At 39.8% G+C, this 20,094-nt stretch overlaps 1 protein-coding gene across 1 annotated transcript in view; it reads right to left on the reverse strand.

Annotated features, from left to right (window-relative positions):
• Positions 1-4,797: 4,797 nt before the first annotated feature.
• LOC122065887 (ABC transporter D family member 1) overlaps positions 4,798-20,094 on the reverse strand; it is a 38,551-nt gene continuing 23,254 nt past the window's right edge. The window contains exons 10-27 of the mRNA XM_042629710.1: positions 18,642-18,877; positions 18,215-18,519; positions 18,011-18,122; positions 17,745-17,903; positions 17,480-17,579; positions 17,289-17,397; positions 16,963-17,053; positions 12,766-12,890; positions 12,463-12,612; positions 12,277-12,349; positions 10,406-10,586; positions 10,168-10,326; positions 7,858-8,019; positions 7,537-7,773; positions 6,141-6,301; positions 5,873-5,925; positions 5,697-5,775; positions 4,798-5,565 (exon numbers count right to left, since the gene is read on the reverse strand). Of these exons, the coding sequence (XP_042485644.1) occupies positions 5,479-5,565; positions 5,697-5,775; positions 5,873-5,925; positions 6,141-6,301; positions 7,537-7,773; positions 7,858-8,019; positions 10,168-10,326; positions 10,406-10,586; positions 12,277-12,349; positions 12,463-12,612; positions 12,766-12,890; positions 16,963-17,053; positions 17,289-17,397; positions 17,480-17,579; positions 17,745-17,903; positions 18,011-18,122; positions 18,215-18,519; positions 18,642-18,877 (2,579 nt within the window). The 3' untranslated portion in view covers positions 4,798-5,478. The remainder of the gene's footprint in view (positions 5,566-5,696; positions 5,776-5,872; positions 5,926-6,140; positions 6,302-7,536; positions 7,774-7,857; positions 8,020-10,167; positions 10,327-10,405; positions 10,587-12,276; positions 12,350-12,462; positions 12,613-12,765; positions 12,891-16,962; positions 17,054-17,288; positions 17,398-17,479; positions 17,580-17,744; positions 17,904-18,010; positions 18,123-18,214; positions 18,520-18,641; positions 18,878-20,094) is intronic.

Genomic DNA, 20,094 nt, shown 5'->3' on the forward strand with positions numbered 1-20,094 from the left:
GGTGGACCACACACAACAGTCCACACATCACAACACATCATATGCACTACATGCCATGCAAATCATTTTAAATCACACACACCTAATCAACATTACTAAGTCTTTGGTTTTAGTGCTACTACAACCACAGTGCGCGTATACTCCGGGTACGAGCCGCGAACTCCCTCCCGCGATACGCCCATAGGGCTGTTGGAGAAAGCCCACCGTGAGTACTCGGAAAAATAAAGACAATGCCGTCCACCGGCTCTCAACAGAAATGTAAATAAATTAAATGACAGTGCTGACTCCAGCAATTTAAAAGCAGTACGATTGGCCCTCTTGAAATACCACCGGGGTTGCCGACTGTCCTACATGACTCGCCGGGCGTAATGCCTAACCGCCACAGTGTCCGACAACCGCGACCCCTGCTTCCCCCCAAATGGCAACCCAACACCTTAACCCCTGTTGGGAAGGGTCGTAGCACGGGATGGTGAGAATCCTAATACCACATGCTCCTATATACAGTACGACTGCATAGTGCCACCGTGTCCCATACCACGGGCCACCAATGCATTCGTTTCCAAGCCGACCACGGCATCTAGTCTATCAAGGCATTATGCAACATGATGTACACATTCAACATATAACATCTCATTCAATTTGCATTTGAAAAGTAAACATAGCATAAATGCACATCAATGTGTGAAATGACTAATCTATATAGTATATTCATGATGACATGACTAAATTAGATATAGTTATATGAATGCCAAACAAATGCCTTGAAATAGGCCAAACGTCCTCTCTCTCCACTTACTTGTAGCGTATAAGGAGTCCCGCTCGGTACGGGTGAGATCCGGAGCGAATCGGGAAGGCTTTGGTGAACCTAACAAAATTGAGCGGGGTTAGTACTTCACCAATTTAGAATCAAAATTAATGAAATCCGACGTCAAAATCGTGTTTAGAACGTCGAAAGAAGGTCCCACGTCCGATTTGGGCTCAATCGGACCTAAGAATCACATTCTGGCCACTCGGGTGGGTCACTCAGGTGGGTTGTCTACCCACCGGTCATACCCGCCGGTTTTGGACCGGCAGGTATGGACCCGCCGGTCCGACCCGCCGGTTTGGCCAGAACCCCCCTGGTCCTCTCAGGTGGGTGACTCAGGCGGGTTGTCTACCCACCGGTCCTACCCGCCGGTTTTGGCGGAAAAACCCCAGTTTCTTCTCAACTTCCTCCATTCCTTGGGGACCCAAATGGGGCTTTTCTCAACCCATTCCTCACACCTTTAAAGTCCTATAGGATGGTTCTTCCTTAGATCTAACTTAGATTTAAGTGAGGGGAACCATCTTACCTTCTTTGCTCAAGAATGACTTCAAACCCTCCAAATCACTTCCAACTCACAATGCTCCTTCTACCTTGTCAATATCTCTTCAAATCCTTCAAGATCAACACATAAATCATCTATTAAACCTTAGAATCATCATTTCAAAGTGTGTTTACAAGATCTTAAGAAATCATACTCGAATCAAGGGTTTAAAGCGTGGGTATGGTTAATGTTCATAAAACCCAGCTTTTCTTACCTCCAACTGTAGATCTCGCGTTGAAGATTACTCTTCCGGCACCGGAATGGCAAGATCGAGCTTCGGCGCCGCTGAATCCTTCCTTTCTTCTTCCCTTTCTTTTTCTCTCTCCTCTTTACTTTTCTCACCAAACGTACGGGGGTAATAAATGGAAAGAAAAGTCATAAAGCTTTATATACTATTCCTACTTAAGTGAATAGTGATGGATGGGTCACTCAGGTGGGTGGGTGTACCCACCTGACATACCCATCCGAGAGTCAAAACTTGGGATATTGACCGGGCTCGGACCTCGGCTCAAACCCCACCCCAAGCATACATTGTAGCCTACGTATATATCTTAAAATACAGATATAATACCTGTTTTACCCGTACATAGCCTTATGGTAGGTGCACGTACACGGTTTGGGCACTCCCGTCTCTTCTGGCACTGGCTCGGACTTGTCGGGCCAGCCGGTGTTTAAGGTCACCCGTGCCATCATAGCCCATAAGGAACCCACTCTAATATCCTCTGGCTCGGTTCCTGCATGGTTAAACCGGTTCAACCACGAAATCAGACCGGGTTTAAGAAGCGGGATATTACAACTACCTCGGCATCAATCAGGCCGTGCTCCACGAAATCAGACCGGGTTTAAGAAGCGGGATATTACAACATTCAACCACGAAATCAGACCGGGTTTAAGAAGCGGGATATTACAACTACCTCGGCATCAATCAGGCCGTGCTCCACCTCGGCCTCAATAATGCCGTGCTACTGCCTCAGCATTTATTAGGCCGTATCATGTTGTGCTATTGCCTCGGCATCAATCATGCCGTGCTCCACCTCGGCATCAATCAGGCCGTGTTACTGCCTCGGCCTCCAACATGCCGTGCTATTGCCTTGGCATCCATCAGGCCATACTGTCACCTCGATCTCCATCAGGCCGTGCTCCACCTCGACCTCAATCAGGTCATGCTGCTGCCTCTGCCTCAATCTTGTCGTGCTACTGCCTCGGCATCAATCAGGCCGTGCTCCACCTTAGCCTCAATCATGCCGTGCTACTGCCTCGGCATTTATCAGATCGTGCTGTCACCTCGGTCTCCATCAGGCCGTGCTGCATCTCGGCCTCCATCATGCCGTGCTACTGCCTTGGCATTAGTCATGCTGTGCTACTGCCTCGGCATCAGTCATGCCGTGCTACTGCCTCGGCATCAATCATGTCGTGCTACTACCTCGGCATCCATCAGGCCGTGCTGTCACCTCGGTCTCCATCAGGCCGTGCTCCACCTCGGCCTCTATCAGGCCGTGCTACTATCTCGGCCTCAGTCATGCCGTGCTACTGCCTCGGCATCCATCAGGCCGTGCTGTCTCCTCGGTCTCCATTATGCCGTGCTACTACCTCGGTCTCAATCATGCCGTGCTATTACCTCGGCATCCATCAGGTCGTGTTGTCACCTTGGCCTCCATCAGGCCATGCTGATGCCTCGGCCTCAATCATGCCATGCTACTGCCTCGGCATCCATCAGACCGTGCTCTACCTCGGCATCCATCAAGCCGTGTTACTGCCTCGGCCTCCAACATGCCGTGCTACTGTCTCGACATCCATCAGGCCGTACTGTTACCTCGGTCTCCATCAGGCCGTGCTCCACCTCAGCCTCAATCTTGCCGTGCTACTGCCTCGGCATCAATCATGCCGTGCTCCGCCTCGGTCTCCATCATGCCGTGCTATTGCCTCGGCCTCAATCATGCCGTGCTATTGCCTCGGCATCCATCAGGTCGTGCTCCACCTCAGCCTCAATCATGCCATGCTATTGCCTCGGCCTCCAACATGCCGTGCTACTGCCTCGGCATCCATCAGGCCGTACTGTCTGCTATTGCCTCGGCCTCCAACATGCCGTGCTACTGCCTCGGCATCCATCAGGCCGTACTATCATGCTCCACCTCGGCCTCAATCATGTCGTGCTATTGCCTTGACATCCATCAAGTCGTGCTCCACTTCGGCCTCCATCATGCCGTGTTCCACCTCGGCATCCATCACGTTGCACTATTGCCTCGGCTTCCATTGGGCCGTGCTGTTACCTCGGCCTCCATTTGGCCGAGGTGGCGTCAACAACAAGGATTCCAGAAACGTGTTTTCTTCCACCCCTACATTCAAGGAACGTAGTCTATTCCGAAGGTCATGACTCTATCCACTACACGTCATCATGACGTCACACGGTTGATCTCTCCTAGTTAAGAGGGGAATGTTCCAAGAATATTCCCAGAATCACAAAGCCACTCTCCTTGAGGACTTCACGCCTAAGCGGGACTCTTCACAATCGTCTCCCACTTGCCCTCTATGAGCAGCCTATAAATACCAAGGTAAGCCTCCATCACAAATGATCGATTACTCACTTCCCATACTGTAAAAGCTCTCTTGAACATCTATTGTGGAAAGGTCAAACTTAGGCATCGGAGAGTCCCCTGTCGGGTCAGCCCGTCTCTCCTTGTCATCTCTTCTGTGCAGGTTGACCAAAGCACCAGGAACTGCAGGAGAGATAGTCCGGTCAAATTTTTCCGCATCAGTTCATATACTTATAAATACTTTTTTATTGATTTTTTTTTCTCTATACTTCTGTTTCTAATTGGTTCGGTCAGTTTTCTATCATTTTGGTTTTGATTTCGAGCAGTACATTTTGGTTGGTCCAGACGGTTTCTGTATCGATGGGTTTCATAATAGTCCAGACTCCAGACTGAAGCTGGTCTGATACGAGTTCAGTTCAATCAAAGCTAAACTGTTTCGGTTTCAAATGGTTGAACCGGTTTGGGCTGAAGTTTGGCATCCCTACCTATACCATGAAGGTTATAAAATGCCTACCTCCTAGCCCAGTAGATACAGGTAAATATATGCAAATCTACTGTTTTGCCAACAATAGACTGCAAATTTCAGAAAAATATATCATAGCCATATTCATTGGTAATCCATTACACCCTTGAAGTTCCCAGAAAAGACTCCATCCAGCAACTACTTGATCCTTCTACTTCTTTGACCATGGAGGCAATGAAGACGTTCTCTCACAGCTAAAACAAAGTAAATCCATGAATCTCTACTGATGAAACTATATAACTGAAGATGATTGTAATGGAAAGCATGGACATTCGACAAAAATAAGGCTTTACAGGAGCTCCAGCATAATCAACCCAGCCAAAGTTTTTTGTGAAAGGCTTCAATGCTTTAGTACCATAAAAGGGGTGAATGGCCAGGAAAGAAGCTAGATTTATACCAGGTCAACATTCTACACCAATAATATAGAACTACACAAATGGCCAGAGCAAATTTACAAAAGATTGTCAATAGTTTAGACATTATCCCTATTACAAACATTTACCATGCCACTAAAATTTGGGACATAAAAATAAGATCAAACACTGGATCCTTGGGAAGGATCCTAATTTAATGAAACAGAAGGGAAGATGTTTATTGATAGAATTTTTTTTTTTGGAAAGAATGATATATACCTTCATCTTGATGTTTTTACATTAGTAATTTAACACAAATCAGTCACGGCCTATGAGCCTGATTGGCTGCAGCCTTTTCCAATTTATTTGTGGGATGACTAACGAAATCATACATCCCAGTTTCAACGATAAACCGGTACATGCCTGTACATGAATTATTGGTTTATTTTACAATTACTGGCATATTAATATGCCACATCCTCCATGGAATCATGTACCTGTTTCGTTCCTCGCAGCATCTCATTGAATGTTGTTCTCAGACTTCTCTGCCTTTGCCCCCCCCACCCCCCAATGGCATATACTTGATGCACTGATTACTAAAGTTCCTTGCTCTTGATGCTTGATCAATAAGTCCACAATGCAGAAGGCAACCCCTACTTGGGCCGCAGGCAACAGAGCCTAACGTATGAAGGAGCTAGTTTTTGCAAAGCAGAAAAATCAAGCTAATGTTTAATTGAACGTAGCTCCCATGTACCCTCACCATCAACCAATCGCAATTCCGTGGAGTGATATGGTATCAGAGCGGGTCGCTGAAATCATACACACAAAATGTCAAAAAGTTAATGAATGTCGTCTTTTTTTTTTTTTGGGGTAAAGGTTACTCATTAACATCAGGTAACCGAAAATTAACTTTTGGATACTGAATAAATTCAGAACATACTTGCGAGGTGGTAACAACAGTGATGCCCATCTCCTGTGCCAGCTTATACAAGTGCTCTTCAACATCAACGCTTGTAGCACTGTCAGAAGATATAAGATTATGACGTGCATAGCATGCATTTATGTCAAAATTACCAAAAAGGAAAAATTCGAACACATGTAAAAGTTGTCACTTACTTGGTGCACTCATCAAGAACGCCAAATTTAGGGTTGTGAAAAAACAGGCGGGCCTGGTACACAAACCATATCATATCACCAGTTGGAAATAAACTAAAATCAGAAATATAATATTATCCTAACAAAATGGGGTCAGCTACATGGATCATTGCTCTCCAATCAACTCTATTCGAAGTCACAAATGAAAACTAAAACAAAAAATATTCAAGATATATATATATATATTCTTGTACAAAATGTGTAAAATAATGAAATAAATTAAGCTAACCATGCCAAGTCTTTGCTGCTCCCCAAGAGAGAGAACATCTTCCCAGTTCGCAGAAGTATCCCAACCTCCTTCCCTTTCCAGAAGGTAAATCAGTCGAACATTTTCAAGAATTGATCTCAAACGTGTATCCAGTAAATATCCAGCATCCTCAGTCTTTTCACCTAAGTTGCATAATGTTCCATAAAGAGTTAACGAGTAAGAAAATACACATGGTTTTGCACAGCAGCTATTTGGAGGATAATCATCATCATCATCATAATCATGGTCATGATAGGGCAAAAGTTTCCTTTAGACGGTCTTTTTTTTTCCTGGGTAAATCCTTTAGTCTGTCAAGAGAAGCTATTCTTAACAGCCCAAATATCTGGCACAAAAATTCGGTAGTGTGTTGTCATGTGATCATCCATCAGTGTGGTTTCAGCCAAATCTGACATTCCCACATAGATATACAAAGGTTTTAAAACTCCTTCAAAACTCAACAAAAGCAGTTTTAGTTAACCATCGAAAATCAAGTAAAAGCTGAATACAAGGTGGCTATTTACTTGCTAAGGACCCAAATTCGACACACAGCTAATACACAGGTTATCAACCCATCCAATGATCAGTTAGCCAAAATCAGCCTTAAATATGGCTCAAAATGGTGGGGTATCAACCCAGGAAAATTTTCATCATCATAATAATAATAATAAAAAGGGAAATGAACTGTCAGGGAGCGTGGTCCCTGTGCCAGCACCCCGGCCAATGAGTGTCCACAGGTGGGTATCAACCAGCAGGGGCACAGTGATCATTTCACACCATGTCTGGATGCAGGGGCCTGCTGCCAGGCAGAGAACACATTCCCTAATAAAAATATCTTTCCTATGTTTTGGGTGACTGAAAATACCAAGACCAGTTGAACTTTTCCACAGTAAAGCAGAAATAAATTTTTTTTTTGTTTTTTTGTTTTTTTTGTTAAAGATTCAAATGGCCCTCCTAGGGTGTTCCAGCAAACTCTCCGGTCAAGTACTGGCAGTACTTTATTTCAAGAAAGGAGTCAATAAGATATTTTACTGCACAACAAATACTTTGGGATGTACTTTTCCAACAGAGTCACGCAACAATGTCCCTTCAGCACATGATCTATGATATTTTCCCTGAACAGCAAGGTTTTTATTGCAAGATTATGCAAACTCCCAATAGTTGAAGATATTTAAGTCTTACACACAGAAATAAGTAGAGTTAACTGTTCTTCTCAACTTATATTTTTTCTTGTCAATGAAAAGACACATACTTCATTGAATAACTGGTATTTTGTCAGTTGGCAGTGGGCATATCTACTGGCTAGAAAAGTGACTACTTAACAGGAGGGAGGCAATGGCAAGCATACAAGAAAAATTTAATGCCTTGAAGGAAATTTTACCTTGCCCAAACATTTTAACTGCAATGACCTTCGCTTCTTCACGGGAGAAAGGGTAGACAATTTGGTCCCTCAAGGTTCCTAAGCATGTATATGGTTTTTGAGGAATATAGAACAGACCACACCTTGGGATTGACCTTTCTTTGATGCTTCCTAATGGCTTCATCAATCTCCCACTTGGAATGGGCCATAAACCTCGAAGAACTCTGAAAATGGAACTTTTCCCGCTCCCGTTGGGACCTTGAAAATTCCAACAAGACATAGTGAAACATAGGTAAACAGTATGCCTTAACTGCATGAAAGAGACTATAATTCTACACTTACCAGTGACAAGCAAGCTTCTCCCTGGAACTATGTCACATGTCAATTTCTTAGCCAACAACTTCTGTGATGGAGCGATAATATCCACCTCTGAGAACGAAATAATATCTTCAGCTGGAACATCACTACTCTCAAGTGATATTGGAGTATCATGCAAATGATCCTCTGCATCATCAAGTGACGTGCGCAAGCGTTTGATGGGTCATATTGAGGAAAATGCCATAATATACACAAAAGGAATTGAAGCAAAATAAAAATATTAAATGAGGAAAGAAGAACAATATCAACATTGGTAATGCCGAGACTTAGTATGATCAAATTTGAAAATCATACAATTAGAAACCTAGAAGAATGATAATGAATTCAATTCACCACCACCACCAGCTTTCCCCTTTATTGTAACCTTTTCTAAAGTGAAGAAGCATTGTGCCAAACAATGAGAGAACCCTCACCCTAGTAACAAGACATTACCAAGCTAGCATTCTTCAAGAGAGAGAAAGAAAGGGGTAGGGAGAAGGAAAGGGATATCAAACAAGCAGCTTAACAAACTAAAGGCTATCTAGGAAAGAATACACAGTAACACAGATTCCAGTGCAAACCAGCTGTAATTCAAGTATTGTAGAACTAGTCAGTCACTGTTGCCATATTTTTGAGCCATGAAATACCAAAAGAATAGGGAAATAATTGAACTTTGCTTGGTATTGCACACAAGGAAACAACTTTATCCTTAAAAATCCTATTTTCTCCTTCCAAATTCCATGCCACTTGCCTAGAAACACCTACAAGAAAAATGTTGCAAGAAAAAGAAATAGAGCAAGCGAAGAGACTATCGTAGACAGCCTTTGTCATGGCTAAAGTAGGACATTGACATCAAAATTCTGCATGAAAAATAAAAGAACTAGAAAATTTTGAGATACTTCTATAAAGAACATGTTTAGAATTTCACCATAGTTGTTTAATTGGACTCGATGACAAGCACGAAAATTGGGCAGGTTCTATGTCAATCAGGACAGACAGATGCTATGAGGTCATAGATATTTTAAACTGGTCTACAAGTCAAGTTAACTCGGCTTGGTTCACCACTTAGTCTGATTTTTAATGAGGTCTTAATCCCTAGTGCCAACTCTTCAATGGGAGCCAGAGTCCCAGGTTTTTCTTGTTTGAAGCCAAGTAGGTAAGGTTATAATTTATAAAACAATGGTTCTCCATTATGCCTTCACAGATAAGAACCAGATCCATCCACAAGTTCCAGATCAATAAATTCACCCATAATCCATACCAAATAAAAAATTCTGCCCACCTTTAACGGACATCCTTCCTGAAGGAAATGAAAATTTCTACCAGTCATTAGGTTTGAGATTGTAGCAAATGGTTATTTATTCACATCACAACAAACTCATAAGTGAATTGATGTCTTTTATCACCCTTCTTGGAACTAACTCTAAACAATCAATACCAATTTTAACTAAATGTTACATGATAAAAAAAAATGTGCAGACTTTGGATAGGATATTGTTCACTAGCAAATTAAATGATGCCCATCTGTCTCTCTAAATTTTCAGGAAGAATAAGAAAAGTTAATCCAGATCTAATAACAAAAGGACATGGAAAAAGTCACACTCTTGACCATTCCTTTCTTTAATACAAATATACTTAAATAATAAAAAAAAAAGGAGATTGACATGGAGAAAGCTTATAATCAAATGATGGTTGTTTTTTCCGGAAAATTTAATAATAATGGGCTCAGGAGAAATTGATTAGAAGGATGCAGTCATGTGTACCAATGGCTCATTTTCTGTATTTTTTTTTTTTTTTGAATAAGAGTTTGAACGATTTAAAAAAAAATTAAAATAAAAAAATCTCATTTTCTGTAATTGCCAGTGGGTAACAAAGGATTTCTCAGGAACTCCTCAAGTCTTAGAAAATAGAAACAGGGATTGATTTGCCATCTTTCGTCATCTTGGTAATAGAAGTTTTGAGCAAATTTCTTCTTGGCAGTCGAAGATGACTGGTTATCAGTCCAGTGGGATAAGGGCTCTGGAATGATTTCATTTCTCACTTTGGATTTTAGTTTTTTTCTCCCTCCACACCCCCCCCCCTCTTACCCCAAAAATATTATGCACAGTTTCGTTCTCTGATACAGCTGAGGAAGTAAAAAAGTGGAGAAGAAAAAAGAAAACGCTGAAAGGAAGAAAAAAAAAAAAAAAAAAAAAAAGACTCATCAAATGAGTTTGAGAAATAAATTTCCAAAATAAAAGCCCTAAGTTGTAGCTTTAAAGGAAATTTCTCAGAGAAAACGAGTAATAGACATACCATTTTGGGCAGCATCAAGCAGCTCATCCATCTCAAAAATCCGATTGACGCCACCAGAAAGTTCAAGAAATTTTCTATGCAATTCAAGAATGTCACCAAAAGCTAGGAAGCTTTGTGATACAACAGATGCAAGGAAACGCAAAGCATGTGCTAGTTCACCTGAATAAGTCGCAGAAAGGTAAAAGGAAGATACAACAATTACAACAGCAACTCATTAAAATTTTAATATCCATATTACCTTGAGTGGAAGTCAATGCTCGATCACCCTTGTGCTCCAAAGCATATAACAAACTCAACCCCCAAGTCACATTGTGCGGTAGTTGCTTGGTGACAAAATCATCCAGTATACCATACAACCATTTCTTCTTTAACAGAATTTTAGAGTGACCAAGCAGCATTGTGAATCTTGAATCAATCATCTATGGAATGAAATGAGTTATGAGAGAATTAGAAAACAGCCGATATAAATATTGAAAAGGGAAACCAAAAAAAAGAACCCCCCACAAAATGGATGAAGCCTACGAACAAGAACATGACACCCGAAAGAAAACTTGAAATCAATCACAATCCCTAATTTGTGGTCTATATATATCCATTGACAGAGAGAGAAGAAAGAACCCACAAAATGGATGAAGCCTACTACAGGGACATGACACCCAACAGAAAAAGTTGAAATCAAACACAATCCATGATTTGTGGTACATGAGGAATGCCAATTCATTCATTGGAAGATCTATATCATAAACTATTCCAAATTGCACACATTAAAAAAATGGCTTCACAGAAACTTAATCTGCATAAGATATTTCATTAACTAGCCCGTGTCAGTGTTATCCCAACTCAGTCAACACAGGACATAGTTCCAGACAAGGCGTTGAGTAATGGTATTGGTCAGCGTATCAGGAGGGTGGTTTTAACAGAAAGTCTTAGAGAGATGGTAAAATGCAAGATACGCTAAAGATGTGCACAAAATGCTTAAGAAATGCCTAAATATACTTAGGATACATGCAAAAAATTGGTTTGAAGCATAATATTGTCACAACTGCTTATTCCAAAATCTTGAGCAGTCGAAGTCAACAACAATGAATGTCAACACCCCACATTCAGTGTAGTCCTGTACACACAAGGTCTTGGACGTGGCACACACTCATGTAGAAACACCATCACATGAACTACAAATTTCACATACTAGTTGCTAATCTTGCTCCCTGAAATTCTGGTTCTGATTCTTAAAAATACCGGTTAATATTGTTATTATAGTTCTGCTATTAGTTTTCCAAGTAGCACTAGAACTTCTCTATAATTCCATATTCTATTGTTAGAATATAATTAAGTTCTGTAGGTCTGTTCTATTAAAATAGACCACTTGACCTGAGTTCAAAACTTCTACTCTATTTTGTAGTGAGTTACAAACTTTCACCTATTTTGGGCTTATATTTCTCTAATCCTGAAATCCTGTCTGTACCAATCTTTTGCTAGATTTTTCTAAGTTCGGGATTAGCCAACATTTTTAACATGTGCCTCAACTCATTAGAAATATTTTAAAAGCCTTGAACTAGACAACCGAATGGAAATCCCTTTCCCATGTAGAATATCAACTTTGTGGACAAGGAACCATGATACCATAAGTATGGTATATGAGATCTCGCATACAATTATCGAAGGGACGTCATCAGTGAACCTCAAAATAGTGTTTCCCCATTCCTATAACATTCTGGATCAAATAAATCATTGTCACGGTGTCCGCGAGACCCAAGGAATTGGAGGGGGCCTGGACCCATGGCAACACCAACGAGGCAACCAAGGTGTCCAAGGTGCCTGGGAAACTACGCAATAAACAAAACTGCAAATGCCACATCCAAGAGCTGGAATACATTAAGGAAAGCAGAGAGAATGCCTATTAAAATGAAATGCTAGGGAAACTGCAGATCTCCAAATCAACATTGGTATACATTTGGTTATTAGAAATTGATACGGGTGGAAAGACATGACATACCCAAGTATCACTACGCAGTGTCAGGAAGCACGAGAAAATTGATTATATCTGATGCTATAACTATTTGACATTAATATGGACTTGAAGGTAACGAATAACCACAAATAGCTTACAGCTTTTTCTCTGGCACCACCCCCAAAGAAGGCAACTGATTCAGCATGTGTACGGAGTCTTTCATGCATGAACCTAATATATGAATCATGCAACCAAAGTTAGTCTGCGGTACTATTAAATAAGAAAAATCAATTTAAGAACAACCCAATGTTTTGAGACACTATTTAGTGAATGCACCAAATAACCTGAAGGTTCCCTCCAGTTGTTGTTGTTGGCTAGTTAGATCACCAAAGTCAGGTGTAACACTCCTTAGAAAACCAAGACCCAGTAACATATAAGCATACAATATTGCAACTCCCCTTTGGCCAGTTAACAGCTTCATTCTCCAAGTGAACCTGCACAGTTTTGGCACTACTTGCAATGACTAGTGGAAAAAGAGAAAGGGGCAGAACAAACAACTGAACAGCACATGTTAATGAGTGACATCCTTGTAATCAAACCTGAGCTGAATTTATCAGCTGAAATGTACAAATGCAACAAGGACTCACCAGAGAATGTCCACAGATGGCTTAACCATCCCGGTGACCAGTCCTGACAAGTCAGTTGTCAGCTTTTCCACATCATGCGTTATCCTCTGATCTGCATCGATATCTTTGGCTGAATTGTTGAATACCTACAAAGAGAAATGTACATGACATGTTTCACCATCAGCGGCTGTTCAAGAATAGTGAATATGAAACAGGGAGAAAGTATAAATCGAATATGTCCATGGAACACCATTAAATTTAATGCACAGAGTGCAAACACGGAGGGCTGCCGCATACATCATGCAAAGCAACATAAACAACAAGGATACTCCTATTTGTTATAGGTTGAGTTCAGTCATTCCTATCATATGGGTTTCGAGTGTACATCAGGGTCTTGACAATCTATGTATGTATTTATTCTCCCATTTACTCCTAATATCCCTGACATCAAAAAAATGATCAACATTACTGCAACTAGAACAGTCATTATCACTCCAACGATGATTGCTTTTATCTATATCATTTAGAACGGAGTCTTCACTTCCGCTGGTATTTTTAATGGCATCAATCAATTTGTCTTCACTTTCACATAGACCAAAGGATCTTTGCACAGCCTACATCTGAATGGCTTTCTATGTGGTCCACACAATTTTTTTCCCTGACCAATTAACCATAGCATAGATACCTCGTGGTCTAGATTGGTCACATATAAGAACTTTCAGCCAAATCGAATCATATAGCCATCATGTATTGGCATATTCTCTTGTATTTTAACTAACCCCTTTTTTCCCAACCACTTTTCAATAGCTAAAATTTTTAACGCATTCTAAATGCTTAACCTTGCCATGTAGCCAGCTCTGATAGGAATGAAACATGACAAGTGTAAGAGACAAGACTTGGGCCCCCACCTGATCTGCCATGTGGCAGATATTAGACCAGTAACTCAAGCCCTCTCTATGAGGGCTTTACAGGAAACCAGAGTGCCCTATTATATATAATTGCTAAAGTTATTTAACATGTAAACCCAATGTTCTAAAACCCGCTAAGCCCATTGACCCGTCTAGGTTAGTGGTGGTGGGTCACATGTTCATTTGGCTGGGTCAGACAAGTCAAATTGGATATATTTTTAAGGCACTAATGTTTTACTGAAGAAGAAATGTCCGGGTCACATGGATTATTGACCAAGTGAATGAGTTTGGTCAGAAGCAAGACATGAGACATGGCAGGTCAACCAGTTCAACCGCCTTATACAACCGAGTCTTGGAAGATTGTGCAAACCTATAATCATTTAGCTCATTAATTTTTTCCTTAAAGTTAAAGGCGTACATCTATACTTGCAAATAAAAAAGAGACCATACAAAAAGAAAGAACAACAGGAGCTTACACAGGAAAAATAAAAGGATGCTCAGTCTCTTCTGATTATATTAGAAGAAAAACCAGAAGCATCTTACACATCAAATCTTAAAAGATCATCTTCACCATGGAACTAGAAGAAAAATGGAAAGTTACTTCTCTTTCCCAAAAGTACATGGGAAAAACACCTCACAGCTTATCAAGAGAAGGATCTCATAACAGTAAGTCAGTAACCACTTTTGGGCCACATGGAGGGCAGGGTCTTGGGGACCAACAGTTGGATGAATTGTAAATCCAATGGATTAGCATATGCCAACTAGGGATGTCAACTGCATCCACATGGCCCACATTATATTGACATTTAGTTTTCCTTGTATCTCAATAGTTGAACTTGAACAAAAGTACGAAAGTTGAAATTTCCAACAATTTTTCTTTTTTATAAAAAATTAATAATAATAATCAACCATTTTTAAGCTTTCCATCTCCACAAGGGAAATTTGGTTCCGCTGAAACTTACCATCCTGATAGATGATAATGTGGACAACTGCTCCACATGATATGAGCACAAATGGAATTACCACATGGGTCATGAGAAACTTCTCAAGACAGGCAATCCAGGGGGGACTTTGCACAATTTTATATTGCAATAAGTTCCACATACACACAGACACCAAAAAAGAAAAATGCATCACAATGGATAATGCATATCAACAGGCTGAGTTGGCAACCCAGCATCAACCCCAGCATAGCTGTCAAGGAGTCGTCTAGGCTGGCACCTTGGTCCCCTAGGTGGATTCCTTGCATCTAAGCCCCCTCCAACACCTTGGGTTGCCTAGACACCATAACAACTATGACCCCCAGTGTGGCATATTTGGCATGTCTATATGACATGGAAAACATGTCAATATTGGTAGACTATTCATTCATTTCTTCTAAAGAGTTGGGGGGGGGGGGGGGAACTACTCCTCTCGCCTGTGGGTGTGGGTGTGGGTGTGTGTGTGTGTGTGTGTGTGTGTGTGTGAGAGAGAGAGAGAGAGAGAGAGAGAGAGAGAGTCCAATAAAAAAATTTATTATTTCAAAAATATAATAATAATCATGCACTTTCCTGTAGGAGAAATGTAATTGTTATACAAAGAAATTGGCATATCCTAGGCATCAAGATTTTAGGACTTCCTTGCCAGACAATTTGTGCCATGTTAGGTGACACATGTACCCATGTATTGGTCATGCAGAAAATAATGGAAGCAGCGAACAAAGGATTGATTATCAGTTTTTTTTTTTTTTTTTGCATGGTTTTCATGTCAAAACAATGAAGATGTATATATTTTATCATGTTAAAACAAGGGTCATTTAATGTATCCCAGTGACCCAGTCTACGGATTTATATTAAAATATTCTGGTCTTTTTTATGGTATGATGTTCATTTAGTATTTTTAGAAATTACAATTTTGGTTTTTTTTTCTTTTTTTAGGATAAATAATTTCTGTAAACCTGATATCACCGTTTACAAGAGAGTTCAAATATTACTATTTATTGAAAAGCCTGATTTTACAAGTTTTATACTTCTATTTAGTTGGAATTGAAGTTTTGAACTCAATGTGAGTCAAGTCTTAGGACACATTTAAGGATATTTATCTAGAGTTCTTTTCAGTGAATTCTTATTCTCCAAAATAATTCTTCTCAGAATTGCTTCAACACAAAATTCATTATCTGGAGTGATTTCTTTGATTTTTTTTCCCCCATTTGGAGTAGTCTTTTAATAGCATAGTTTTTAAGGCGGTAAGGCGACGGAGGCGTATAAGGGTCTTTTAGAGCGCCTTAGCGATAAGGCGGGCATAAAGCGTCGCCTTATCGACTAAAACATTCCTGTGTAATTTTTTTATAAAACCAATCTATTTGGCTCAAATCTTAGTTGAATCCTATTACTCATATGTTAAATAAATATTAAAGGTTCATATTCATACCAATGAAAACAAATCAATAAAGTGAATAAACTAAGTTCATCTTCATCAACCATTACTCATCATAACATATTAACATATAATATATATACATAATTATGAAACAAAATTATAAATATAAAGAAAAGAAAACATAAAAAATACAAGTATTTATTATACTTACCTCTATGTTGCCAAAATGAGTGCCTAAGTCCTAAGGTCATCCACTATATTTCTACTCCCGTCAAAGAAGAATGAAGCTCACCGCTGCCGGAGCAAAATGGTGGCCTGGATCAATGGCTCTTCCTTGTTCCTTGATTCCTTCTCAAAGCCCTTTCTTAAAACCCTTGACAAAATCTAAACCCTATTTGTGAATCGTGTTTTTGTTTTGTTTGTTTTGGTTATTTTTGATGGAGTAAAGCTGATCCCATACATCTCAAGTGTTAACAAAACCATACACCTACCAATAAAAAATCTATATTTGAAATCTTCATCAAGTCATTTTAAAATGTGTTTAAAAAAAAAAAAAAACCCATAAGGCGCCACTTCACATAAGGCGGAGCACTGCCTTACCATCTCTAGACCGCATCAGCGTCAAGGTGCTGCTAAGGCGTCGCCTTACCAAAGCCTTAAAAACTATGTTTAATAGTGAAGATTGTTCTCCTCAGTGCAGATTGCTTTCCTCTCAATCATAAGAATCGAACGATTTACGTAGAAATGCCTTCATGGTTGATATCCATTTACTGCAAAAATCACTTAACCCCACTTTTCATTTTCTCTCCTTTCTTTTCTCTTTTAAAACACAACTATAACACATAATCAGTTGTATTATCAATAGATCCTTTTTCATCCTTTTTTTAATGGCAACTACTTTATTTCAAAGATTACAGTTTCATAACTAAGACAATTGGAACCATTGCATTACCTTGTAAAATGTGTTCTTTCTCAAGTAGTTTTTGAGCAAATGCTGAGTCAAACGGATTCTCCATCCAAGGGCCAGTCTCGCTGTCAAATATCTGCAGAAATAACAAAAAGTATAGTTTGGAAAATACAAATAGTCTTTATAATAAAATACAAGACATGTAAACAATAGGCACAAACAATCAAAAGCCTTGAAAAATAATTTGATAATTCAGAGTATCTTTTTTCCTAAGATCAACTTTACTTGAAATTTTCCATTAAACTTCAAAAATAAACAAACTTCTGAAATAAACAGTTTAAGATTATCTTCTCGTGACTTAAAATAATTACCTCAAAGAAGGTGCTACAAAAGAGGATGCAGCACTCTGAAGAACACTAATCCCAGTTAAACGAATAAAAGCTGCTTTATCCTGCTCCAAAACAAACTTCACACTAGTCCCTGAAAAAGCCACCATGGTTACATAACAGGGAGATCCCTTAATCTTCCCCCCTGACAAAAAAAAACACATTACTGCATTTACCATTCAAAGATGCAATGCGATCTGAGATCCATGTCCTTGACATGACAAGTAAAGCTACGGCAAACAGTTGTGCTCCCTGCTTATCAAGCAGTGTGGGTACCTAAAAGGACAACAAAGTTAAAAGGGTAAACAAACACAGTCCCAACAGACATTCGCTTAATTTTCAACCTAACCATAATAAATGAATAATCTCCTTTGAACCTTAAATAGTAAACAAGTAAATAACTTTAAAGGTAAGCCAGGTTCTTGAATTAAAGTTACTTACCAGTACTTTAAACATGGCTGCTACCCTTAGTGGCAATGCCCTTGAAGTTGTTTGCAATTGTGGAACAACAGATAATGACTCTTTCTGATCCACAGTAGGAGACATTGCAATCACCTCTGCGACATATGACTGTGCCTTGGAATTTGAGAATGCAGTGTCCTGGCAGAAAAGAGAATCCACAAATTTCATGACGTGACCTACTAACCTAGAACCTTTAGTCAAATAAAAACACACTACTATAGGAAAAACAATGTGAATTTTCAGACCTTTCCAATGGTAGCGAAAGCTCGTTGAACCGTCATTGCATCACTCTGGCGGTCTGTCTCGATGGACTTCGTTTCCTCCAATTCAGCTTCAATAGGCAGAGGAGAATCCTCCCTGTAGTTTTCAGGAAAGCATGACATTAAGATATACAAAGCTTACAAGAAACATATAAACAGAACTAAGCTGAAATGACTCATGGACACAACCTCTTGTGACAAACAGTCCAGCCTCCTTCCCCATCCAGTGATAAAACCATTTCATGAAACGCAACAAGGGCAGGACGATGTGATATAGTAATACATGATGTCCCCATTGCTCGAACTTTGGCACAGAATCTTTCCTCCATATCAGTAGTCACAGCACTGGTACACTCGTCAAGAATAGCAAACTTAGGTTTATGGTAGAACAGTCTGGCCATCCCCAACCTTTGTTGTTCTCCAAGAGAAAGTTCATCACCCCAGTTTATTTCCTTTTCTGGTGGATAACGATCCAATAGGTACTCAAGATCAACCTGGCAAACGTTAAAAAGACATACTTAGGAAAACATATTAAAGCAGGTCTAATGATAGTTTGATACTAATTTCTGTATACATAATGAAACAATACTCCAAATTGACAGAGAAAATATTTTACATTTTTCAATAGTTCAACCATTGCACTACGCGTAAGTGGTTCAATCTCTTCAGCTGTAAGAGGATAAATCAACTGGTCGCGAAGTGTCCCTACAGCTGTGTAAGGTCTTTGGGGAACATAGAAAATTTCCTTATTGAGATCAGAACCAATACCAGGTTTCACAATGTAGCCAGATACTAGTGGCCAAAGACCTCCAAGAACACGGAAAAGAGAACTTTTTCCACTACCATTAGGACCTTCAGCAGAAAGCAAAAGAAAGTAAGCAGTCATCGCCAAAAACATATCCATGACAAAGGTCAAAGTAAAGCACGTTCTCAGCATGAAAAATAAATAAATTGCTTTCACAGTTCCACTATCTCATACAAGCCTAAAACTTCTGTGGGGAAAAAAAAATTGTATACGGAACTTCCAAACCATTAAAGTTGTTATTGAAGAGCTAATGTAAATGCACCAGATCAGAATGATAGGACTTCAATTATTGAACAACAAGAAGTCCACAAGGCTCCGTTTGCTTTCAAGGGGAATTTAAGGGGAAGGGAAGTGAAATTTTCATACTTAAAAGGAATGTTTATAATCATTTCCCCATGTGATTCAATGTGATTATATAAACTAGTTGATTTTTTAACCATATTTGGTAATGATACATTTTACATGTAATTTTTATTTTACATATTATAGTAAAGGGTATTGGATGTAAAGTAAAGTGAAATTTTATAACCAAATATGGAATGATTTGAAGTAATGATATAGTCACATGGGGTAATGATTACATATATTTCTTTTTTAAGTATGAAAATCTCACTTCCCTTCCCTTTAATTCCCCTTGCAACCAAACATAGCCCAAAGGAAAAGCAACAAGAGATGCAAAGCCACCTTAACTTACAAGGACAACAAAAGAAATTCTCAAGGGCATCAAGTGGCTCATTTTCAAAATAAACTTACACCATAGAACAAAGACTGGTATTACTAAGTGCATCGAGATGTTTCATTTTGGAAGGTACTTCTATGTCCAAGCTCCAGGTGCAAGGCAACTTGCAAAGACACTATTTTCAAGAACAGAATCCTCCTTGATCTACTTAAGTGGTTCATTGATAGATTTCTGCCATCTGAAGCACAAAACCATTAATTTCAGACAGTCCACCAGATGGGGAAACCATTGCATTAGCCACCTGTAGGGTGCTTGGTGCTACAGGCTATGCCAGCCAAAGCCCCAATGCAGAGGATGAACTCCGGCCAACTTGAAAACCACCCCTTGTTTAGAGATGAAACTCTGGCCAAATTAAAACTACTCTTGTTTGGGTGGTATGTAGAGAAATTTTTTGAAAAGTAACGCTTTCCCTCTGTCTTACTGTTCCAGAGATAGATCTGTCATGTCATCCCCCGGAGAGGCCCAACTCCAACTAATCCCACTTCAAAGTCCAGAAGTACCTTTACCCTCTTGAATGATATCCCA

Source organism: Macadamia integrifolia, unplaced genomic scaffold (assembly GCF_013358625.1).
Source record: "Macadamia integrifolia cultivar HAES 741 unplaced genomic scaffold, SCU_Mint_v3 scaffold2141, whole genome shotgun sequence".
NCBI classification, from domain to species: Eukaryota; Viridiplantae; Streptophyta; class Magnoliopsida; order Proteales; family Proteaceae; genus Macadamia; species Macadamia integrifolia.